General features: G+C 57.4%; 1 protein-coding gene across 6 annotated transcripts in view; it reads right to left on the reverse strand.

Moving 5' to 3' along the window:
* Positions 1 to 1,506: 1,506 nt before the first annotated feature.
* Positions 1,507 to 24,568, reverse strand: part of ARAP1 (ArfGAP with RhoGAP domain, ankyrin repeat and PH domain 1) — a 67,497-nt gene continuing 44,435 nt past the window's right edge. For 3 of the 6 annotated variants that reach the window (XM_063672050.1, XM_063672049.1, XM_063672053.1), the window contains 23 exons: positions 23,645 to 23,844; positions 22,259 to 22,344; positions 20,604 to 20,786; positions 19,365 to 19,539; positions 18,090 to 18,224; positions 15,839 to 15,974; positions 15,427 to 15,529; positions 14,333 to 14,528; positions 14,021 to 14,072; positions 13,746 to 13,909; positions 13,408 to 13,620; positions 12,974 to 13,079; positions 12,143 to 12,290; positions 11,967 to 12,053; positions 11,812 to 11,880; positions 11,405 to 11,522; positions 10,118 to 10,231; positions 9,752 to 9,897; positions 9,177 to 9,209; positions 4,885 to 4,967; positions 4,117 to 4,167; positions 3,868 to 3,931; positions 1,507 to 2,619 (listed from right to left, as the gene is read on the reverse strand). In XM_063672050.1, the coding sequence (XP_063528120.1) occupies positions 2,227 to 2,619; positions 3,868 to 3,931; positions 4,117 to 4,167; positions 4,885 to 4,967; positions 9,177 to 9,209; positions 9,752 to 9,897; positions 10,118 to 10,231; positions 11,405 to 11,522; positions 11,812 to 11,880; positions 11,967 to 12,053; positions 12,143 to 12,290; positions 12,974 to 13,079; positions 13,408 to 13,620; positions 13,746 to 13,909; positions 14,021 to 14,072; positions 14,333 to 14,528; positions 15,427 to 15,529; positions 15,839 to 15,974; positions 18,090 to 18,224; positions 19,365 to 19,539; positions 20,604 to 20,786; positions 22,259 to 22,344; positions 23,645 to 23,844 (3,055 nt within the window). In that variant the 3' untranslated portion in view covers positions 1,507 to 2,226. The remainder of the gene's footprint in view (positions 2,620 to 3,867; positions 3,932 to 4,116; positions 4,168 to 4,884; positions 4,968 to 9,176; positions 9,210 to 9,751; positions 9,898 to 10,117; positions 10,232 to 11,404; positions 11,523 to 11,811; positions 11,881 to 11,966; positions 12,054 to 12,142; positions 12,291 to 12,973; positions 13,080 to 13,407; positions 13,621 to 13,745; positions 13,910 to 14,020; positions 14,073 to 14,332; positions 14,529 to 15,426; positions 15,530 to 15,838; positions 15,975 to 18,089; positions 18,225 to 19,364; positions 19,540 to 20,603; positions 20,787 to 22,258; positions 22,345 to 23,644; positions 23,845 to 24,568) is intronic. The other 3 variants (XM_054440847.2, XM_063672052.1, XM_063672051.1) reach the window with 3 other exon arrangements.

The raw sequence follows: 24,568 nt of genomic DNA on the forward strand, positions 1-24,568 counted from the left end.
AATGGACCTCAGGCCTGCTTCACGAGCATGGTGTGACCTTGGGAAAGTTGCCTCCCTTCTCGGGGCCTAGCTCCCCCTTGCCAAGAGCAGACAGGGGGCACAGGGGCCGATTCACAGCAGGTACTTGGTAGAAGGCTGTTCCCTCCTCTTCCTGGTTCCCAGAGCCCAGGACTCCAAAGCACATTCCTGTATGGTGCTGCCTTCCAGAATGTCACCAGCCTGCGAGCCAAAGGCAGAACTGGGTCCCGCTTCACACCCCAGCAGAGAAAGGCCTGGGTCAGGACCACCACCCGGGCGTCCTCCAGACCCTGCTTTGATTCCAGCAATGATGAGTGGTCCATGGCTGCCGCCTTGTGGCCCAATGCAGGACTGCAGCCAGCGCGCTGAGCTGGGGCAGTGGCCTTAACAGAGCAGGGGGCGCCTCCAGTCTCACCCACTCAGGTGGGCCTCAGGGCTGGCTGGGCAGTGCAAGGTCAGTTCCAGGAGCGGATTCCAGCCCCTCAGCACTTGGATAAGGGGGTCCATTAGCCCTGTCCTGGCTGGAGGCAGAAGAGTCAGACATTCGACCTGTGGATCTGGCCAGAGCGACCCACAGGAGGTGGGAGACAAGGGGCTTAGCCCCAGCCTGTGAAATAGGTCAGCAGGACTCAGGGAACCAGTTCCAGCCTCCTGCCGTATACCTCCCCTTCCTGAGACAGTGAGAGGGAACCTGGAGTCCAGCTCCCCAAGCCTTCCGCTGGACCCCAGGCTCCCCACTGAGCTGGATGCCTGAGTTGGAGGTCATGTGGCCCATCCCCACCCACTCTACCCAGCCCCACTGGCTGAGGCTAAGGATGGAGGTCAGCCTGTCCGCCCACTGAGCCCCCGAAGAGCGGGTGGTAATGAGGCTCTAGGCAGAGGCGGGAATGTGGTGTCTGGCACCTCCCCAGGGAGTCCCAAACCCATCTCTGAGCAGCTCATTATCTCCCCTGCAGGCCAGGGCCTCGTCTTCTTAGAGGAGATGGCCAGGCAGTGCCCAGTGAGGGCAGCCCCCTGGTGCATGGCAGGCTCCACCTCTAGAGGGGTAGGCACTGGGGCCACAGGTGACCCGAAGGTGCTTCTTCCTAATTTCCTCAGGCTCCTGTGGCTCTGACCTTGTGTCTCCAGCAGGGGGCTGCTGCAGGGCTGCCAGGCCTGAGTCACTGACACAGCACACCCAGGCCCCAGCTGGGACTCAGACTCGGACTGCAGCAGGACAGGGGCTTGTGTCCAGCCAGGGTCAGTGCTGGCCAGGAAAGGACCCGCATTCCCAGCCTGGCCGCAGGATAGTACAATGGGGAAGGCATGGAGCCAAGCCAGGGCTCTGCTTGGGGAAGGGGGTCATCTGAACAGCTCAGGGCCTGAAGAAAGCAAGGCCTAGGTTCTCAGCTTCAGGCACTAGGCACTCACCCCTGGGCTTCCCGACCTCCTGTCCCCTCCTACCCCAGGACGCCCAATCCCCTTAACCAATCACAGGCCTCAGCACCATAGGGTAAAATATACAGATATATTTATATTATCAAAAAGTCCCCAAATCGGGGAAGGGGCATCAGGTAGTCTGGACCCCCTAGTCAGCCCAGACTGGAAGGAAGGCTGAAGTCCCCAAAGCGCAGCGCTCAGTCCTATAGAAGCTCAGCCAAGAGCTCCCTCCCCCTGAGCTGAGTGCTCCTCTAGAGCACCCACTTTCTGCTGTTCTGGAGTTTGTTGGGAGGAGCAGGGGGCTCCCTTCCGGCAGGGCCCCAGGGCCTCACGCCTCTGAAAGGGTGGTGGTCCTCCCAAGTTCCTGACTTATGCCCATCTCTCCAGCCCCACAAGGACAGTGAACCCGGTGGGATGAGCAGGTTGGGCCAAGAGGTCTGAACACCTGGACAGAGTTGGGAGAGGTTCCTGCCCAGGCTGACCCTGCTGCCTCCCACCCCTGCCGGGGAACCCCATGCTGCAGTCAGGATGGAGGATGTGGGTTGTGGGGTGCAGTTTCCCATGCACCCCCTGCTGGCTCACACCAGGCCTTGGAGCATAAGGGGTGTCTGAACAGAAGGCTTCCAGCGTCGGAATCCTAGAGCCAAGGATGGGCTCCTGTGCTCAGACGTTGCGCAGGAGCTGCAGGAAGGCAAGAGACCCACAGGCATTTTGTGAAGGCCCAGAGGGGCCGGCGCCCCGCTGAAGCTGTTGCAGCCACTCTCCACCACCAGCCGGGGAGCACTCCAGTCAGCCAGGCTCCCAGCTCCCAGGGCCGGGCAGAGGGGACTCCCAGCTTCCAGGGCCAGGCAGAAGGGGCTCCTTTGAATGGTGTGAACCAAAGAGGCCTATGAGGGTCCCCACCGAGGCTGGAGGGAGGGGGCCGGAGGGCAATCGGGGAGGGCAATCAGGGCAATCATCTACTGTGGAGTAGAAGGCAGGCACCCAGCCAGGCCCCCAGCCCCCTGCCCAAAGGCATGGAGAGCCACTCACAGACAGAGGGTCCGCGGTGAAGGCAGCCACACTCCGGCGCATTTCGTTTTCACTACCTCGAAGGGGGATCAGTGACACGCTGCCCAGCCGGACCTCAGGCACTGCCCGGGACACGCGTGAGGGCTCTGAGGGCCACACCAGGCCGTCATGCTGGGCAGCAGAGAGGAAGGGGCTGGGCTCAGCTTCAGTTCACCCAGACACTCAGCCTCAGATCTGCCCACCCTTCCCAGAAATGCCTCCAGCTGTGGTCTGAGATGACACCCTCAGCTTTGATCCCAGCCGATATGAGAAGCAGCTGTGGGGAGAACATGACTGCATCTCTGGCAAAACACGGCCAGTTCTGTTACTCAACAACTCCCATCTCCAGATCCACAAACCCCTCCAAGAACCAAGAAAACATTTATCTTAGAGGAACACGTCTGCACCCAGTCTTAGGAACCAGGAACTACAGAATCCACCGTTTCCCTTTAGGCTTTGCTTACCAGGAAGCTCAGGGCTAAAAGAACACAGCTCCAAGAATGAACTCAGCCCAGCACCCTGGTCGTTTTGTCTCCCTTTTCTCTAAACACTTATGAGCTCTCACTTTAAAAACTCTTTGTCTTAATTCATCTGTTTTAAGTCTAACCCAGCCTCTGGCCCTGCTCTGGCTCAGGAGTCGTCCCCACCATGTCCCTGCCTGGGCTACCACAGCCACTGCCTCACTGGCCTGCTCACCTCTGGGTTCTACCCTTGGTCCCACCGCCCGACGCTGCACCCAGAGTGAGCCCTCGAAGACTCAAGCCTGCACCACACTCTGCCTAAATGCCACCCCCACCCCCGCCAGTGGTTCCCCACTGACCTCTGTGTGGAGTTCAGTTTCCCTGGCGTGACCTACAAGGCTCTTTGAGATTCTGCTTCTCACTCCCTTTCCTGTGCTGACTTCCAGCACTCCTGGCTTCTCCCCTCACATTCCACTGTAACAATCTGTGCTTCTCTTGCATATCGCTGGACCTTTGCCTAAACCGTTCCCTCTGCCTAGAAGCCGTCTCCTTCCTCTTTGCTTGGTGAATTCTCCCACATTTCCTAAGACTCAGATCCCCTGGGCTCTCCACTGCCACCCACAGCACTGATCACACTGGGCTATAACTGGCCACTTCTGAGTCTGTTTTCCTGTCCACATGAGGGGTGCCCCAAGGGCAGGGTCTGTGTCCTGTCTGTCCCTAGCATCCCTGGCTTGGGGCTGGACTAACAGTAGGTGCTAGGAAGGGCTTATTGAACAAACTAGCAAATGAATTAAAAGCAACTCAAAATCTCCTTGAAGCAAGGGATGGGTTGAATACCACAGAAGCCAATGTCCCCATTCTCCATAATGGAAGCCTCCAGGGACCCACCCCACACCCCACACTCTGCACCTGGTACCTGCACAAACAGGAAGGTAGCGAACCACTCCCGGAGCTCCATCTGTGTGTCACAGCAGAGGTACCTGCAGGGTGGGACGTGGACCCACATGATGCCAAAGGCCTGACTGAGCAGGGAACACCGTGTCCGCTTCCCCAGCCCAGGGTCTGCTAGTGGACACAGATCTGGGCAGTGATGAGGGACCCAATCAAGGGGGACGTGCCACCATCTTTCCTCAGCCTGGGATCTCAGGATGAGGCGCTCACTCACCACTGCTGCTTCTCATGTTTCTCTGTCTCATGCACCACTGTGAAGCCCCAACTGCAGAGGAAGAAGAGAGAGAGTGGGGTGTCTGACAGGCCATAGAGGCTCAATGCCCCGGTTCCCAGGACAGAGCCCAGAAGCCACAGCCAGAGCCAGAGCCAGAGTTCAGAGCCTTCTCACAAGAGTGGCACATCCTGGCCTCTTCCTCTTTCAGCCCCAACCAGCCTCCCAGGCCCTTGACACCCCTAAGCCCCAGCCCTACCCTCAGAATCTGTGATTCAGTAGGAATGGGGTGACACCTGAGAATTTGTGGTTTTTTTTGTTTGTTTTTTTTTTAAGATAGGGTCTCACTCTGTCGCCCAGGCTGGAGTGCAGTGTCGTGACCACAGATCACTGCAGCCCCAAACTCTGGGACTCAAGCGATCCTCCCGCCTCAGCCTCCTGAGTAGCGTGCCACCAAACCCAGTTAATTTCTGTATTTTTTTGTAGAGACAAGGTCTCGCCATGTTGCCCAGGCTGGTTTCGAACTCCTGGGCTCAAGCAATCCACCTGACTTGGCTTCCCCAAGTACTGAGATTACAGATATGAGCCACTGCACTTGGCGGAGAATTTGTGTTGAAGGTGTGTCCAGGTGATGCTGCTGGTCTGGGGACCACGCCATCAGAGCCCCTGCACTGACCTCTGTCAAATAAAAAACCCCAGCTGTGCCTCCCCAATCAGTTCTGAGCCCCCACAGGCCCCAGCAGCAAGCCTATCTGCCCAGTCCCAGCTTACCAGGTGGGTGGCCTGAGTTTCTTCTTCACTCCCAGGTAGACTTTGAGACTCTTAACAGGCCACTCCTTCTCAGGCCGGTGACTCTGGGGTAGGGCGAGGAGAAGAGGGCACTTTAGTCTGCAGAAAGGGCATTGGGGCCGCTCTCCCGACTGGGCAGCTCCCTCTTCCCACTCCCCAGCCCTCTTTGCATCCCAGCACAGGGCGCCTCCTCCAAGAAGCCTTCCTGATAAAGCCCTCCCTGTTCACAATCTAGCCCAACCAACCTCCCAGCCCTAGGCCCCCAAGGCCTGTCTCCCTGCAGCAGTATCAGACAGTCAACCCTCAGTCTCCGAGGCAGCTGTCCCAACTGGGACATCTGCAACAGCGAATCCCAGCACCACCCTGATGCCCTGCAAACTGGAGGACTTGAAGCATCAGCCTGAATCAGATTGTATGTGGAGGGAGAACTGCACATCCTCCCCCAGCACCAAGCTGGAACGAGCGGGTGTGACCAGAGAGCCTCGGTTGGCTGCTCGTGTCTATGTTCATCTCAGGTTATTCATTTCTCAGCCCTCCCTGCCCCACAGAGGCTCCAGGGTTGACCGTGTGAACAGAAGGCTTGAGGGACCAGCAGTTACTAGCTCTTTGGTTCCACAAGAAGGCTAATGACTCAAGCTGAAGCAGAACAGCTGTTCAATAGACCACAGGAAGAACTTCCCAATGGTCTAGGTCAGGAAGCGAGAGACCAATGTACTGGGGAGGGACACCAGATTGCCAAAATGTTCACCTCTGGCCCCCGCCTCTGCATATGGGTCTGGGCTTGGAAGGAGCAGGCTGGCTCGGAGGCAGAGGGATGGGGGCAACGACCCCCAAGGAAGAGGTTGGTTGGAGGTCAAGCTAATGAGGCTTCCTCCTGCTCTGGGAGCCACTTGCTTGAAGCCCTACCCCTACCAGGCACCCCTGGAGTCCACAGGGGCACCAGAGTGAATGGCAGGGGAGGGGGATTCACTTACAACCGAAACTGGGGGTCAAAGACTGAGCCACCTCCCTGCTGTTCCCCACCATTGCTCCCAGCCACCTCCAGGCATGGCTCCTCAGCAGGGGCCAGAGAAGGGAAGGCCAGGGGAGGGGGAAGTTTCGGGAACTGGTGGACTTCCTGTGATATCACAAAAGGATGGGCTGCTTAGGGACTGGAGAAGACCTCTGTGCTCTCACAGCGGGTGTGGCTTAGGAGGGCCTTAGTAAGAACTTTTCACTCTGCTTTTACCCCGATACCTGCTGATTGGAAAGCCTCATGTCTTCTACAGACAGCACCTAACCTGATGATGGCCATGTGCCCAGGAGGGCCTGGAACCAACTGGGCTGCAGGCATGGAACAATCAGGGCTGCAGACAGGGAGGAAATTAGGCAGGCAGGAGGAAATCAGGCTTCGGACATGGAAGAAACAAGATATGGGGGAATACAAGGAAGAAACCTGTATGCACACACAGAAGAAGCAAGGCTGGGAGCACTAGAGCAATCAGCCTGCAAACTGGAAGACAGCTGATGGCAGAAATGGAAAGACTGAGACAGAGGCTATAAAAGAGATTCGGCTGCAGGCATGGAAAACACAAGGCTCTGGGCATGAGAGAGGAAGGATGTGGGGGAAACTGGACTCCAGGTACGGCAGGAATCGGCTGAGGGGATGGAAAACAGGCTGTGGGTTTGGAAGAAGTCAGGCTGTGGGTGGGAGGGGAACAGAACTAGAAGCAAGCAGTCAAGTGAGTCGAGGGTGGACGGGACAGGCCCAGTCAGGCGCAGAGGCAACTGCAGGAATCAAGGCATTCAAACCAGGCTGTGGCTCCAAGAATGAAAACACAACCCTCAGGCCTCCGATTCCTTGGGGTCTGATGTGCATGGCATGTGTGTGATGTAAGGGTGGCTGAGTCAGAAAGTCTGCAGAAGTGGGTCTTGGGAGGGAAGGATGTCAGTCAATGCACTCTCCTTTTAAGAATGAATCCACCAAGCTGGAGTGTAGTGGTACAATCTCAGCTCACTGCAACCCCACTTCATGGGATCAAGCCATCCTCCCACTTCAGCCTCCTGAGCAGCTGGGACTACAGGCATGGTCCGGCTAATTTTTATAGAGACAGGGTTTCACCATGTTGCCCAGGCTGGTCTCAAACTCCTGGACTCAAGCAGTCCTCCCACCTTGACCTCTCAAAGTGCTGGGATTACAGGCATGAGCCACTGCACCTGGCCCAAGGACATTTCTAATCAGACAGCTCATGTTTCCAGCATCTCCAAGGCATGGGGCCATGGGCAGACAATGACGTTTACTCTTGATGCTTAAGGATCTCTGCTGGAACCAAGATCTTTCTAGCATGTGCCTTTTCCAGGTGCCTCAGGGTCTTTAACAAGAGGAGACCCCAGGATAAGGCACAAGTGGACATGTATCCTACTGAATCACCCAAGATTGTCCCAATTTCAAATATTCTGTCCTATTGCTGCATAAACCAACAAATGCCAGAGTTGATAACCCCGTGGTAACCAGCCCACATCTGCTCAGGGCCTCTGCCAGGCCAGAGGTGTTGGCTGTCTCTGGGGTGTGGAGAGCACCACCTACCCTGTACTGAGCACCCCTCCCTGCTGAGTCCTCAAGTCTGAGACTTCCAGGAATACAAACTTGCGTTTCCACACTAAGAAACCTGGGTGCAAGTCCCAGTCTACACTTACAGATGGCCTTGGGCAAGTCACACAAAGCCTGTTTTCTCACCTGGAAGTGGGGACAGCCCTCTTCCTCAGAGAACAGCAGTAAGGATTCCATGTCTCAGTATGTGAGGGGCCAGCACTAAGCCTGGTTCCTTAGGGAACATTAGATCTCATCCCTTTTTCTAGCTCTCCTGCCTCCTTCCTTCCATGCCCAGGGATCCACAGCTGCCTTTCCAGGTGCCTCAGCCATCTTCCCTCCCTTCTGCCCACAGCGAGGGTTCTAAGCACTCCTAGAGGGAGGGGGCCAGGGAGATAGCATCCCAGAACCAAGGAGGATTGACTGGATGGGAAGATAGGCTCAGAAGTGAGGATGTGATCACAGAAGAGGGCAAAGGAGAGAAGAGACGGTGTTTCCCACAGGGTTAGCAGGAGCCCAGGATGCATTAGAAGAGGCACAAAATGCAAAGAGAAGGAGATGAGGTCCTGCTCTATCTGCTCTGCTCCTTCCATGGCAGCCAAGCCTGTTCAGATGACCTCAGGAAATGCAAGGGGCAGGAAGAGGCTGAAGACACTGGGGATGGGGTGGGGGATAGCTGTGGGAGCTCAGGCTAGACCACCGGGCTTGGAACCATGTCTCTGTTGCCCATCCTGCAGGACAGCAGTCCCCAGTCTTTATGGTACCAGGGACCAGTTCTGTGGACAACAATTTTTCCATGGGTGGGGGGACGGTTTCGGGATGAAACTGTAAAACCTCAGATGTTCAGACATTAGATGCTCACAAGAAGCGCACAACCTAGATCCCTCGCTTGCACAGTTCACAGTAGGGTTCACACTCTTTTGAGAATCTAACGCCGCTGCTGACCTAACAGGAGGCAGAGCTCAGGCAGTAATGCTCACTTGCCCAATGTTCACCTCCTGTTGCACAGCCCTGTTCCCAACAGTTGGGGACCCCTGCTGCAGGGCATCTATGCTCTGTGGCCCCCAAGGCATAGCTGGGACCCATGGGGGCATCATGAGATGCAGATTCTCAGCAGAACCTGAGCAAGGACCTTTTCCAGACAGAAGTATCCCCCTAGGAACAGGGCAGCCCCAAGGGCGGAGGGATGAGCTCTCTCTCCTAGGAGTGTGCAGAGTGGAAACAGCCAGCCAGGGAGCCTCAGAGAGACTGCTACCCCAGGTGGGGGTATCCCACAAGCCTCTCTCGTCCCATCCTGGCATGTTAGGATCAGGGCAGTAGCAAGAACATTCTGACAGTCCTGGAACACTGTCCAGGGTTGGAAATAAGGTGGCTCCAGGGATGACAGGAGATGAAGATCAGAGCTCTAATTCAAACCTAGGTGCCATCATTACTGGATCTTTAACTTCTACACTGAGTCCTTTGGAAAATTCTAAAGCACTGCACTGATAGGGAACCCTATCTTGGGGAAAGGACCCTGGGACAGGATTAGGGATAAAGGGGAGGAGCTTAGGCCCCAGGATAGGGGCCAGTGCCGACTAGCAAGGGGGCAGGGATCCATGCCTGGAGATGGCCAGGAGCCCTGGCTGTCTCCCCATGCTCCCACCCAGCTCATTTGGCCCCCAGGCGGTGTAAGGCAGCTGGCAGTCAGCCCACAGCTACTCACGGTCTCAGGGGCCCCGCTCCACGGCCTCTGGCTCTGTTTGATAGAGGATCAGGGTTATGGAAGAAGTCCCAGGTCTAGAGCCAGGACAGCATGTGCAGTGATGTGTGGGGTTGGGGTGTGTGTATGGCATGTATGTGCAGAAGGTGGAGGGTGTCAAATGGAGTCTGGGTTGGAAGAACACCTGCATGTGGACAGAATGAGTGAGGAGGGTGGCCCGGGAGGCATATGACATACGATATGACAAGGCATGCATGGGCCACAGCTTGGGGCTGTCATCAAGTAACAGGTTCCTGTGGGTGCAGTGATAAGGCACAGGCACAGTGAGACACAGCATGGGCATGGAGTGGTGTGATGGCATCCGGGTGCCAGGGCTTAGTGGGGCTACAGGGCACAGTAGAGTGGCCATCCAGGGCCACAGCAGGAGGGATCTTGAGAGTCTACAGTTCTCCCCCACTGCTGTGCCATCCTGAGAGCCTGCAACGGGAATATTTCCACTTGCAGACCAAGAGGAATCTCTGAGCACATTCAGGTGTACAGGTGCCCACCTTGGGGCAGAACCCAGCGGGGCCACTTACCCGGACCTCCTTGTAGAGCCGCAGGCAGCTGCTGTTGAGGATGAAGTAGCGATCGTGGAAGCCACCTGAGGGCAGGCCCAGGCCCAGGAGGCTGCGGTCCTCACGGAACTTCATCATGCCATGCTTGGTGTCACCGACACGGCTGGCTGGGGGGGGGACTGGAGTGGGCACAGGCTGCACCAACCCCTACCCGGGGCTGGGTCCCAGGATGAAGGAAGCTGCCCCATCCTGCCCCAGCCTCTCCATAGAGGCCCACCCACCAGGTGCCCTCTGTCTGAGCTGTTCCTACCTGGCACCACCAGGTCCCACCCTGGCTCTGGAAGAGAGGACCACCAGGAGCCTGGCCACCCTGCAGGCACCACCTACCCAGGTACAGCAGCATGGCCTCCATGGCCTGGTGCTTCTTCACCACCAGGTGGCTGTCCGTGCCCAGCCCGTGCAGGATGGGCAGCACCTTCTCCGCAAAGTGCAGGGGGCGCTCTGGGGAGAGGTCACACCTACGGTCACTGGGACCACGTGGCCCGATGCCACCAAAGGCTGGCAGATGGGCACATATCACCTACACATCCCCTGTCCACTCCAACCGTCTGCAAGTGCTGCGACACAAAACACCACCATCACGACCACCCTTCCCATGACCAGGCTTCAGGCTTGACACACCTGGCTGTGACCAAAGCTGCTCAAATTCAACATGTGCAAAACCATGCCCATGCTCTCCACCCCCCACCTCCCTGCCTACCCTCCCCTGTGGCCCCATCAGAGAAACACCCACCACCACCCGCCAGGCTGCTCAACCCAGAAACCAACCCTCCTCCCGCTCCCAATCCACACGTCGAATCTCTCTGCTCCGTCCACCTCCACTGCTGCCACCCCAGCCCACATTACCGCCTTCCCCTTGGACTAAACCATGGCCTTCAAAGTGTGCTCTAATTTCCCTCTCCCCACCCATCAGTGAGTAGCAATCTTCTTAAACTCCCACTCACTAACGCTCCGATGGTCTTGCATTGCTGCTAGGCCCTGCATGGCTGCCTCTGCCTCGATCTCCAGCCCCACCCATGTCACCAGCCCCTCACTGCCCTAGTCTCCTTGAAAGGGCTGTGCCTCTGCCCACCACAGGGCTTTTGCCTTCTTCACCAAGTAACCCCTACTCTTCCTTCCCATCCTGGCTCGGGGAAGACCTGGCAATGCCATGGGTCTTTCCTCCACAGCAGTTAATGCATCTGTAGTTGAACGTTTATTGGTATGATCATTAGACTAATGCCTCCATCCCACACGAGACTAACCCCACGAGGATAGGGGCTGTGTGTGTGGCTCCCTAGCCCAGTGCCTGGCACTCAACAAATACAGTAAAACAAATGAACAGATACAGCCTCATCCTCCACTGCCATCAAGACCACCTTTACCATAAAATACCTTTCTCACCTCAACCATCACCATTGTCACTGACACCTTCTATCAGCCACATGACAGGCATAACTTCAATCCCTGCCAGCACTCTATCACCACCGTCACAGAGATCAGTGTGACAGCAACACGTCATCAAAGCCCTTTTCACCATCCGTCCTCATGTGCAGGGTAGGGGAGGACAGACTGGGGCTACAGCTGAGACAAGACAAGCCATACCACACCCTGCACAAGCCCAAGGTCACTCACCTGCCTCCTCCCTCTCGTTGACCTCAAAGCAGGTCCAATAGTCCTTCTCCCTGATGCCCACATTCCGGCGATCCAGGATCTCCAGGGTGAGCTCCTCAGCAGTCATGGATGCTGGGATCTGCAAGGACCAAGGAGGAGATTAGCCTACCTATGCCTAGCCCCTGCTCTGCCACAACCTTGCTATGTGACTCAGAGCCTGAGCCCATCCTTCTCAGGCCCTTCTGGAGTCCTGGGATAGAGAGGGGTATTTCTGAGTGGTTCTTAGGAGCAGGCCCCAGCACCAGCCAGATACAGGTCCCAAACTGGTCCTCTCCTTGGGGTAGAAGCACTGCTCCCCTGGCCATCTGAGCCTGTGCCTGGCCCAGCCTGATTCTCTAGCCCCTTGGCTTCTAGGTCCCAGCACCTACCTTGATATGCTGCTCAGTCTCTGCCTTCTTCTCCTCCAGATACACTGTGCAGATGAAGTCACCGGCATGCTGCAGGCAGACAGGGCTCAGCTGGAGGCCTAGGAAACGGGTGCAGGTGGCAAGCCCAAGCCCCCCACCCAGGCTCCAGCCTTCACCTGGGTCCCACTGGCAGTGCCAGCCACGCGCATCTTCACAATGGCAGTGATCTCCTCCCGCTGCTTCCTGAGCTCTTCCTCATCCACCTGGGAAGGGGCGAGAGGCAGGGACAGGTGGTCACCGCCATCTGGAAGGCTCACCCCTGCCCTCCACTGCCCACTGGCCAGGGACGCACACTAAACACCACCACATAGTGGTTAATGAGGTCTTCCACCACACGGCCAGCCTTGTAGTCCTGCCCATCTGTCTGGAAGAGCGTGGGCCCAAACACAATTGCCAGGTTGTGCACGTTCATCTGGTTCGTATCTGAGAAGCACTGAACACTGGAGAGGGGAGGAGGAGGGCTTTGAGTGAGGAGTCAGGCCAGAGCTTCCCATCTCACCCTGTTAATTTCTGACAGGTCCAAGACTGGTCTGGTCAGAGGGGACCACTATTTAACAGGGTAGGAACAGTTTTTCTGGCCATATCTTGGGTGCTGGTAGGAGCAGGACTGGGAAGCTGGGAGATCCAGCCAAGGTACCCTGGCCCCAATTGGAAAAATCCTCTAGAACAGTGGTCCCCAACAGTTCTGGCACAAGGGATTGGTTTCATGGAAGACAATTTTTCCAAGGACAGGGCTGGGGGGCAGGGGATGGTTTCAGAGGCATTAGATTCTCATAAGGAGCGCGCCACCTCCCATGCGCAGTTCACAATAGAGTTCCGATCCTTTGAGAATCTAATGCCGTGGCTGATCTGACAGGAGGCAGAGCTCAGGCAGTAACGCTTGTTCACCCACCACTCACCTCCTGCTGTGCAGCCTGGTTCCTAACAGGCCACGAACCTGTACTGGTCTGTGGCCTGGGGGTTGGGGACCCCTGCTCTACAAATACCCAATGTTAGGGCAGATCACAGTCAGCACTTGGTGCAAAAGCCCAGCTGGCTCCCAGAGGAGGGTAGTCAGCCAGGGTGGGGGTAGAAGAACCTTCATCCCATCCCCCCAGAGTTTCACAATGATATCGTCCCTCACCAGTACAGGTGGCTGATAAGGGCCTTCACTGTGGCCCGGTTGACAGGGGGCAGCCGCACCAGCAGCTCTCGGTACCTGGAGACCTTCTCCTCCTCGTCCTCAATCTCTGGGTGGGAAAGATAAATCAAGTCAGAAACCCCCTGTAACTATCTTCCCCCCACCCCGCCCGGGCTGCTCTGCCTCTCATGGTGGGTGACAGCAGTCCCTGTGCCCTCCAAGTCAATGCAGGCCAGGCATTCAACCAGGGTAAGGAACTCTCAGTCTTCCAGGGCCCCTGGCTCTGTATGGAGTGGAGATGGGAATGAGAAGCAGAGGCGGGCAACTGGAGCCTGTGGGTTAGGGGGAGCCTAGTGCAAGTGCCACAAGGGAAGGGCGCAGGAGTCCGGATGGATGGGTGGAGGAGGAGGAGGCTGGGCACAGGCTGCAGGGCCCACCTGAGGCCTCCAGCCAGGCTAGGCGCTGGGCGCGAGTGAAGAGCCCATCAGGCAGGTCGCGCAGGAAGCGCTTGAGCGCCGATGAAACATCATCCACGTGCTGCTCGCCCTCCTTGAGGTGTACAGAGCGCGCATCCTGCCGCAGGCTCTCCAGCAGCCGCTGTGTCTTCGATGTCTGCCCACACTTGCGGTAGATGCCCTCCGAGGTCAGGCCTAGGGAGGGGCGGGGCCAAGCGTTCGGGGCCTGAGGCATTGCGTCATGGGGCGGGGCCACGCAGCTCTGGGGCGGTAGGCGGCTCCGGGAGGGGCGGGGCTGGCACCCCAGGGGCAGGGCTCACCGCACTGCGTGATGTAGTCCACACAGCGGTACACGATCACCGGGATATCCGAGTCCCCAAGCTGCTGCTCCGACAGCGTGTCCCCCAGGCTGGCAGCTGCTTTCTGGATGGCCCCCAGCCAACCCATGAAGTCCAGCCGCCGCTCGCCCTGTATGTACAGTGTCCTGGGCCAGGGACAGTCAGTCACTGAGGGGCCTACACCTATCCCACCCTGTCCCCAGGCCCATCAGACTGCTCCAGGCTTCTCAGAGCTCCTCAGGGAGGCCGTGGCTCACCTCCTTCGCTCCACCAGCACCAGCACCTGGTTCTCACTGTCCCCCTGGATGGCTGTGGAGGGTTAGTCAAGGTGAGGCCTAGGTCTTGCTCCTGATCCCCAACCTGCTCCCTCCCTCTCTGAGCACACACACACCCTTGAGACCCGCCCACCAACGTATGGGGTGGCTGAGATGCACCCCAAGGACATGAGAGGGCAGGATGGCGGCTCTGGCCAGGCCAGGCAGAGTTCAGATTTCCAGGCAAGGGCTGGGGGCCTGGGAGCCCAGGATAGGGTGCTCTGGAGGCTGGGGGCCCAGGTCTGGTCCACGCACAAAGCTCCTGCAGTTTCCGTAGTTGCAGCGGCTCTTCGCAGGGCCCCTCCGGGAAGACAGCGCGGAGTTCCGAGCCACTGAGAGAGAACCAGCCCTCCTGGGCCCGCTGTAGGCTCAGGCCAGCTTTGTAGGGTAGGCGTCCGAGCCGCTCAAAATCCCGGGCCAGCAGATCCTCGGCTAGGGGAGGCACGAATGCCTGGCAGAGAGGCGCCGGGGGAGACAACATCAGCCAACGGCACTGCCTGCCCCAATGCCCCAGCTCCTTGGCTTACAGGCAGGTGCCCTCTTCCCACCCAGCTGCCTTCTCTTCTCTTCCCCAAGGCAGAACCAAGCCCAGTGATGGAACTTGGGTACCATGCCCCACTTCATACCCACTCAGATGTGCCCGCCTCTGGAAAGCCTTCCCAGACACCTTCTGGAGGGCCCTTCTCTGGGCCCCCACAGCACCAAAGCATTCTTGCCCTCTGTTGTGGCACTGGTTACACTGCTGCTGCCGCCTGAACTCCACCCGCAGAGGAGCTGTCTCCCCCACCCACATGGGAGCTACTGAAGAGCTAGGACTAAGCCTGGTTCATCTAAGTCCCCAGGTCTCCGAGGGCTGACTCTCAGGAGGCGCACAAGACAACTGATCAACAGACAAGTGAATGATAAAAAGTCACAGGCTCTCACAGCACAGGGGACCCCACAGGCACCTGGCTCTAGTCCCCGAGGCAGAGCTCTCCTGGTGGCCTCCCTGCCTCTTCCCTCCAGCCTCTGCTTGCTCGCCTCCAGGAACGAGGAGCACACCCCCCTGGAGGCCGCACTGTCCATCCTAAGATGGCTCTGACTGTCATTCACTGTTAAACACTTATTGAGCACCTATGGAGTGCAAGGCCCACAGCCCTTCTTCTGCAGAGCTAGGATAGGTCTGACCAACTCCACAGATGGCTGCAGATTACAGTAGGCCCTTGGTGGGACAGGCCTGCTCCATGTCTGCTGCCCTGCATCTAGCTTCTGCTCTCTAGACGGGGGAGCTGGGATACATGGGATTGGCCAGGAGGCCCCACCTTCCCCAGTCAGACACCCTTACACCCGCCCTGCTACCCCAGGCCCACCTTAGCAATACACTTGACCCACTCATGAGCCTGCTCCGCACTCTCCAGCCCAAACAGGTACAGCCGTTCTCCCTCCGTGTACACCTCAAAGGTGTGCTCAAAGCTGCAAATACACAGGCCAGGACTCAGGCCCACCTCATCCAGCATGGGCCCACCCCCAACCCGCACCATCAACCACCATCCTCTGCCCCCTCCGCACTGCCTTGGCGCTTGTCCTTACTCTGGTCCCCTAAGAGGTGGTGGAAAAGTCTTGGGCTGGGGCCTCAAGAGACCGGAGTCGGCCCTTGTGCAGCCTCCGTTTGCTGTGTGACCCTGGGGAGGTCCTCCCCTTCTCTGGGCCTATTTCCCTGTCTCCCCAGTGGGGGATTGTACTTTATAGCAACCACATTCTGATTTGCCCAGGAGTACTCACCCATGGGTGTCAGGAGGGGGCACTGCAAGGCACACAATCTCACTGGCCCGAATCTCTCCATTGGGGGTCACTGCCCGCTCATTCTCAAAGTAGCTCAGGACCCCATCACCAAGGACACACCAGCGCCGGCTGAACTCTGGGAAGGATTTGGGCAGGGGAGCCATCAGAGAGCCCCCCACCACCTGAAAACCACCTCTGCATCCTCCCGGGGCTCCTGCTCCCATCTGACCCATGAGCTCTTCATTCTCTCAAGTTTTCCCCAAATCCATCCACCTCTCTGCATCCCCACCACGCCAGCCAGCCCACAAGTCATCCTCTCTCCCAGACCTCTGCAGCAGCCCCTTCCAAAATCCCAGAGTGATCTAGCTAAAATCAGACCCCATCCTTCCTCTAACCAAAACCATTCCATGGTCCTCAGGACAGACTCTGTGCCCCTCAGCCTGCCATTCAAGGCCCTGTCAGGTCTACCCCTGCCCATCTCTCTAGCTGCCTCTCTGTCACTCCTGGACACACACATCCCTACCCAGCACTCCCAGCTTTTGCAAACCTTGTCCCCTCTACCCACCACCTGAATGTCACAGGAAGCCTTCTATGCCCCAACCTCCTTTTCCAGAAGCACCCATCACTCTGTACTCTGCCTCCTGCTACAATGGCTCTGAGAGACTGGCAAGGTCCCATGAAAGAAACAGAAATGGGAATCTGGACCAGGAAAGATACTGGAAAGGATAGGCTGCCATGGCCATGCAGGCTTGTACTGTTCACAGCACTGAGCTTTACAGTGGCTCAGAGCTTCCTGGCATCCAGGACAAAAAGGACGACTCAGGCAGTTGTTACATAAATGACATTATCAGGCAGAGGGAGGCAGACCTGGGGCAATGAGGTTGTGAACAGCATGGAGTTCCAAAGAAATCTTTGGGAGTTGGAGGGCTTTGTCCCCGTAGGAGAGCATGCAGGAGGTGCTGAGGGATGTTGTCAGCAATGACCTCACAATGTTCCCACAGCAGACTCTGTCTCTCATCCTGTCTGTGAGGGCCTGACATTTGCTCTTTGAGGGCAATGTGTCCTCAGGCCTGTCCTCGCGGATGGGCTCCCTCCAGGAGCACCAGCTCTGCCTGAGTCACCCTTCATTCTGCAGATATTTGCCAAGTGCCCACTGTGTGCTAGCTACTGTTCTAGGATCTGGGGGCTACAGGCAGTGGTGGCCAAAAGGAGTTTATGTCCCAGTGGGGTACAGAGAATCTACAGATAAGTACATTAATGGACAAATGAGTACCAGGTAAGTGGTGTGAAGAAAATGCAGGGTAGCCAGGCGTGGTGACTCACGCCTGTAATCCCAGCACTTTGGGAGGCCAAGGCGGGCAGATCACCTGAGGTCAGGAGTTTGAGACCAGCCTGACCAACATGGTGACACCCCATCTCTACTAACTAAATTAGCCAGGCATGAAGGCACATGCCTGTAATCCCAGGTACTCGGGAGGCTGAGGCAGGAGAATTGCTTGAACCCGGGAGGCAGAGGTTGCAGTGAGCCAAGATCGCGCCATTGCACTCCAGCCTGGGCAACAAGAGCGAAATTCCATCTCAAAAGGGTAAAGGGAGAGATGGGGGGTGCTATTTTGCATAAGGTAGTCAGAGATGACATCTCTGCAGGAGTGATACTGAAACAGAGTCCTGACGGAAGTGAGGGACTGGCCATGCAGATACCTGGGGGAATGCATTTCAGGCAGAGGGAACAGCACAGGCAAAGATCCTGGTAGGTGATGACGTGTCTGAGAAACAGTGAGGAGACCGGCAGAGTGATTAGGGGGGTGGTTCAGAGAGGTAATGGGGGTGGTGGCCAACTGTGCGGGCTCTTGTGGATTTTCTTCTGAGTTGGGGAGTGAATGGAAGGCTGAGATCAGAGGGAAAGGGCTTTCCGTTCAGTCCTCAAACTCCCTACCAGCCACAGGCTCTTACTACCAGATGCTCAGCAGAGCCCATATCCAGTAGGGCTCAATAAAGGCTCATTTAGTCCAAAGAAACTCTGGCAGTGACCTGCTCTGCAGTGTCATGCACTACCCCCATTCCCACCAGGATCATTTAGGAAGCACCTACTGTGTACCACAGACTATATCCAGGAAGCCCTCTAGGGTGACTCTGCCAGAGTCCACTTGGCAGCCTCATGGGTCCACCAGTCTGGCCAGCCCTGGTTTCCCTAGCCCTGCAGCCATGACCAGATGCCATGGGCCAAGGCAGGGTCTGGGGTGGCACCCACCTTCCCGGGCCCGGCGTTCCTGTAGCAGCTTGCTGGCAGAGGCGGTCTTGTAGAGGAAGCCACTGTGGCTCACGGTCGGCAGGACAACTGAGTAGTGCTTTTCCAGGGGCTTCATCGAGTCCAGCCGAGGCACCTCTTTGGAGGCGGGGAAAGGATGGCAGGTCATGCTGGCCACCCAAGAGGGTGTCCCCACCTCACTCCCACTTGGCCTGGGCATCCAGGCTCACTTTCGAATCATCAGCCCCAGCTCCCTAACTGGCAGCCTCAAGCTCCCCCTCCTACCTGCAGGGTCTTGTCCAGGCTGTTTCTCCACCTCTCCCAACTTGTGGAAATTCACTCCACTCCCAAGGCCCAGTTCCAGCACCTCCCCTTCCAGGAAGCCTCCCTGATTCCTGCCCCACCCCACTCTCCAGGTTGGAGGCATAGGCCAGGCACACTGGCATGAGGGGGGCATTGGGCAAACTCAATAATAATCCCTGGAAAGAGGATTGTCCCAGACAGCGGGAAGCTCAAGGTGGCAGCCTGACTACAGCCCTGTTCCCCATGGTCAGTGCCGTGGGGGTGGGGGGTGATCTGCCCCCAAGTCCAAGCCAGCTGGGTGGTCTCCTGTGTCTCCCTGGACACCTGGGCTCTCTCCAGCCCAGTGTGCCCCGCCCAGAGCCCAGAGCCCAGAGCCCATGGCCCTGAGCCCAGAGCCCCAGCCATTGAGCTCCACCCTCAGTCCTGGGATGTGGCCCCAGAGGCCAGGCCTGGGCCACGAGCCGTGCTGCTCAACCCACTGACCCCTCCTCACCCACCCCAAGAGGGAGCCAATGGTACCCAAACCAAGTTCAGGATTGAGCTCCACCCAAGCAGGGCAGTAGACAGGGCTGCCTTGGTGGGTGACCCACACATGGAGAAATGTAACACAGCACCCCTCACGCAGCAACACAGACACACTCTGCACACACATGTACTCCAAAGCTCTCAACATCCCCAGAAACACAGATCCAGGGGGCTCAGAGGGTACAAACACCAGCACAGCTGCCAGCCATCCTGAGGGGTCCACACTGCAAGTCAGGGAAGTCATCAACAGTCACAGAGACACAGACACAGAGGAACATGCATACACAGTACAAATACACACTGACGTGCAAACCCAAGCACACCCCCAGCTCACACACGATTTACCACAGGCCCTTGAGGAGCTGTGATCACGGCCTGAGAGCAGCAGGTAAATCAAACCCCACCAGGCACTGCACAGCCTGGTGGACCCCCACCCTCTGCCACGCTCACCTGTGGTCCGGTTGTTCCGAAGGAATTCCATCTGCAGCGTCTGCCCTGCCTGCTCTGCAAGAGCCAGGGGCGTGGGGGCCTCAGGGTCCCCCGAGAAGCAGTTGATCCCAGCCCCACAGCCCAGGAGCGCCTGGGTCTCAGCCAGGTCTGTGGTGGTGACTGCAGCACACAGGGCCTAGGAAGAGGCAGGGGAGGGTCAGCCCAAGCAAGAGTGGGGGGCCCACAGGGAAAGGGGCTACAGGGGAGGAGAGGAAAGAAGAGGAAGGAGTCACCCAGGCCTGGAGCGGTCCATCCTCAGACTGAAAGAGAGAATAGGAAGGAAGAAAGAGAGGAGAGGGAAGAGAGAGGCCAAGGGGAGGAGGGGTGAGCAGGGGCTGCCTAGCAGAGGCCAGGGGATCCCAGCTGCCCGGGGCCTCACCCCTGCTGGCCGCCTGGACACAGCTGCCCAGTCAGCCAGAGCCTCCAGAGGATCTCAAGCTCCTTCTGCCTTGTGGAGGAGCAGGGGGGGTTCTTTGTAGCTAATTCCTCCCACATTTGAATTCCTCACCGCCTGCCCAGCCCTCCCAACCAATGGGAGTTGCCGCCCTTCTGGCTTGCAGGCTAGACTGGGTTGGGCTGGGAGCAGGACGCCTGGGTCCCTGGGAGGTGGAGGCCTGACTCCCACCGGGCTTCTAGCTGGACTGAGTCTGCCTGGGAGGGGCAGTTTGGGGGAGGGGCTGAAGGCCAACCAGAGGTCATAAATGGCATACCCCTGCCTCAGAGCTGGCTGCCTCCCACTCAGGCGGAGCCAGATCAGGGCCTAAGACTTGGCTTCCAGCCTGTCAGGGCCTGGGGCCCATACGGGGCCTCATCTTGAGTGGGGTGTGGATGGGGGTGGGTCGGAGCAGCCCAGCTGTTTTTCATGAGCCTGACAGGAAATAGCATCCCCATCAAGTTCACTCCTTTTGGCAGGATTCAGAAGCAACAGGACAGGGTGCAGGAGACTGAGGAATTGGGAGAGAGACAGACAGATGCTGGGGACGTGCCCTTGGCCCAAGGGTCAGGCCTGGCTCCTCCCTGCATGGCCAGAACTTTTCACATGGCTTAGGCAGGGCCCTTCTGCCCTCCAAACATCAGTTTCCCCATATGCCAAGGCATCACCCTGAGCTGGTAGATGAGATGGGTTAAGACAGTGTGAGGAACAGGGCAGCAGAAAGATGGGGGTGGTCCCAAGGGGCCCCAGAGCTGCAGTGCCCTGACCTTGTCCAGCTCCTCCTGGTTGCCAAAGAGCGGGTGGTAGCGGCGGTACTTGCCCTCACGGTACTTGGCCTCCAGGTGGCACCGCCGGGTGCTGGGGCTGCTGCTGGGCTGCAGGGCCTCACTGGGGGGCACGTTGGCTGCCCAGAAGCGGTTCCCAGCGCCATTCCCCAGCTGTAAGAAGAGCTGCGGGGGTGTGCAGGAGGTCAGACAGGCCAGCTGACAGCCAGGGGCCATGCCGGGCAGAAACTTGGTTTCTGAGGTTGTTAGGCAAGGGGCTGGGAGAGCCAGGCCATCTGCCCACTTTCCCAATGGGGAAGGTGAGGACAGCCTGGCCTGCTGGTGGCTGGGGATGCTCCTGCCACCAGTACTGGGCTCTGAGCCTAAGTCTCAGGCTCAGTGACAGGACAGGGAGTCAGCAGCCTGACAGGTGGACACCTCAGGCCTTGCACCTGGTCCCGGGGGCCTTGCTGCTGCCCCACCCAGTTCCACATCTGGAGCTCTGCATTCCTGAGGCTATGATAGCTGGGGGTGGGTGCCTAACCTGTCAGCCAATGGGGTGGGCAGGGATTTTGGAAACCTCTCCTGTCCCTGACATTCCTCTCTGGGCAAGAGGGATGGGGGTGGATTCTGGGTGAGTGCAGGGATCCAGCATTCGGTAATCAGTTCCTTCCTTCATCCGGCTCCTCATTCCACAGCCATTTCCTAGGTCCCCCACCTTGCCTCCTTGTCAGGTCCTGTATGGGGTGCTGGAGTCACAGCACAGAACAAAGCAGAACAGTCCCTGCCACTACTGATTCACTCTGTGTCTTTCGGCAAGTTATTTTCTCTCCCTGGGCTTCAAGGCTGTAAACTGGTTATTCTAATCCTAACTCCTGGCTTGTTCTGAAAGTCAGTTAATTAACATATGCAAAGTCCTTAGCACTTATGTGCCAAACACACCGTGGGGAGGTGAGAAAGGGATGTGACACTCCAAGTGTTGTGGAGTCTGCAGCCTGGGTCTACCCTCCCATTGCAGGTTCTCCCCTGTATCTACCACATATGGGTACCTGGGAGTTTCCAGTACAGGGGCATAAATGTACACGTGGGTGCACACACAGCATACATACATATACCCACTGGTGCATGTGAGTTCAGATGAAATGAAGGCTGAGGGCCTCTGAGGGGCTGTGCAAGGTAGGGGAGAAGGCCCTGGGTCAGCCAGAAGTGGGATGGAAAGAGGCAGGGATGGTGGTCAATATGCATTTACAGGGTAATCTCAGGCAGATTACAGCCCTGCCCAGGACCTCAGTTTACACATCTATTCAATGGATGACAGTGAAATTAGATCAGGAGTTAGCAAATTCTTTCTCTAAAGGGCGAAATAGTAAATATTTTAGGCTTTACAGAACACGTACAGTCTCTGCTGCATTTTCTTCCTTTTTAAAAAAAAAAAAAATAACACTTTAAAACTATAAAAACATTCTTAGCTCACTGGCCAGTTTGCTGACTTTGTCAAAAATTGCTTTTCCGAAATCCCCACCCACTAGATTATCACAAAGGGTCTCTTCCAGCTCCAAGGTGCTGCGGTCACTGAGATAGGGAGGGGGCTGGGAGACCCAGACAGCTGTTGAATGGGGCAGACCCCAAGTATCGGTGGCAAGCAGGGGCATCCCCACCTCGATAAGTGTTTCTGTCCACACCTTCCTGTCCATCTTCAGGCTCCGCACCTTGGAGACGCCAGCGCCCAGGCCACGGTGCTCCCCTGTAGACACAGGGCCAGACCCAGAATCACCTGGGCCCTCCCCTTCACGGGAGCACTTACCCACCCCCAGTGTCTACTGAGACAGGCAGGGATGAGAGGCCACAGGCAGGCCCCAGGGGGTAGGCCTGCTGGCAGCTCTGGAATCCAGCCGTGTACTCTTGCTCCCCCACAGGGCAGGACTGAGCCCCGTAATCCTTGCCTGGGCTCCTGCACCAGCCCCCTGCAACTGGCCCCCTGGAACCATGCTTGGCCTCTTGCAGGCCACTCTTAACACAGCCCTGCCAGAGGTGATCTCTTTAAAATGCAAATCCCTGACTTCTAATCCCTGCTTTCACCCTCCAGTGGTTCCCAGAATTAGATCACAACTCCTTACCTGCTTCCCCTCCATCATCTTTCTACCCAGACTGTCATCACCCATGTCCTCATGGCCACTCCTTCCTGCCATTCAGATTTCAGCTGGCATGTCACCTCCTCAGAGAGGGCCTCCCCAGCACACTTCCCCAGACTTGCTCCTCCACCTGGATCCCCACCTCCAGCAGCCCACAGCCACCACCTGCGCTATGTCAGCTCCCAGGAGGACAGAATCCCCAGCATCTGGCACGCAGTGGCCAGAATGAGTGGCCTCGATTGAGCAGATGAATGAACCTTGGGCCCGACCCTCTCGCATTTCATCTTCCTCATCCAGTCAGTCATTGAGAGTTTTCCTCCATAGATCCTCAACAGCCCTCAAATGCTCACGGCTTCCCCAGGCCAGGCTTCCTCCTCCTCCCTCTCCTAAATCCTATGGCAGCCTCCTCACTGGTCTCCAGTCTCGCCCCTCTAACTCAGCTTCCACCCACCAGCCAGAGTCTGACCCACAAATCTGACCATGTCCCTGCCTCTCATCGCCCTCCAGACAAAAACCAGCTCCTCCCTCTGCATGCAAAGCCCTGCCTGGCCCCTGCCAACTCCTCTTGCCTGGCCTCCCCTATTCTTCTGACATGAGAGGAACACCAGACCCCAACAAGCCTGGGCTCAAATCTGGGCTCATTTACTTGCCAGGTGACCCTGAACAAGCCATTTCCTCTCCCTGTGCCTCCGTGTCCCCACCCGTGATGGGAGAAGTTGAACCCCCGCCTGGCAATGTAAGGACTCAAGGCTAATCACAGGGGAAAGCCCTGGTGTGCAGGAGAAGCCTCATCAACAGCAGCTCTCTGACTGCTGTTTCCGCTCCAGGCCCTCCTCCAGATAGGACACCTGCCATCCCAACTGGCCAACCCTGCCACGCCTCTGCCTGGTACCCCGACCCCCATGCACACACCTGCACAGCGCTTGCAGATGACAACACAGAGGTTGATGGAGGCCCAGTCAGGCTGAGGAGCCCCGCAGTCAGCACAGAACCTGTTGGGGGCTGCAGCCCAGATGCGCTCGGCCACCTCCGAGGTAGACAGGGCCTCGGCGATGGCTCCCTGCATGGCCTCCAGCCACTGCTCCTTCTCTAGCTCTGAGTCAGCAGAGAAGCTGGGGACATAGGGGTGGGGAGATTGGTGGGGATGGACTCAGAGGGATTTGGGGGCAGCATGAGGAGACACAGAATGAAGTGGGGGACAAGGTGTTGGGAGTGCTTAGGCAAAAGAGTGAGGCATCCCACTCTGGTAGGGAAGGTAGGTGTGGACAAAGGCAAGGACACCAGGAACACAAGAGCATATGGGGGCAGGGGAGCCCAGTGGGGGGCTCTGCCCAGCCCACAGAATGAAGGCTGCTGGGAAGAAAATGATGCCTGAGCTAAGATTCGACAGATCAGAAGGGCTGAGCCAGGTAAAGAGGTGAAAGGACAGTCTAGACAGAGGGAACAGCATGTGCAAAGGGGCAGGATGGCACAGGGGGCATTCCAGGAGACAGGAGGGCAGACTGGCAGAGAAGAGGGTGGGAGATGGACAGGGACAGGCCTGCATCAGGAAGAGGAAGTCAAAGTGTACCCTGAGGACAATGGAGAACCCACAGAGGGTTTAAGTAGGAAGGAGGGGAGGGTATAGAGATGTCTTTAAAAGACTCCTCCACCATCCCATCCTCATTCCTATCCCAGCCCCAACTGTGACATGCTCCATGACCCCACTGCACAAAGAACTCCATTGGCCCAGCATACCGAGACACCTGTGGCTGCCATAGCATGCCCTGCTCTTCAAGGTGAGAGGCCCTGGTTGAACAATAAATGATGACTGTCCCTGAAAAAATTTAGTTTTAA

This window comes from Pongo pygmaeus, chromosome 9, assembly GCF_028885625.2.
Source record: "Pongo pygmaeus isolate AG05252 chromosome 9, NHGRI_mPonPyg2-v2.0_pri, whole genome shotgun sequence".
In the NCBI taxonomy this organism is placed as follows: Eukaryota; Metazoa; Chordata; class Mammalia; order Primates; family Hominidae; genus Pongo; species Pongo pygmaeus.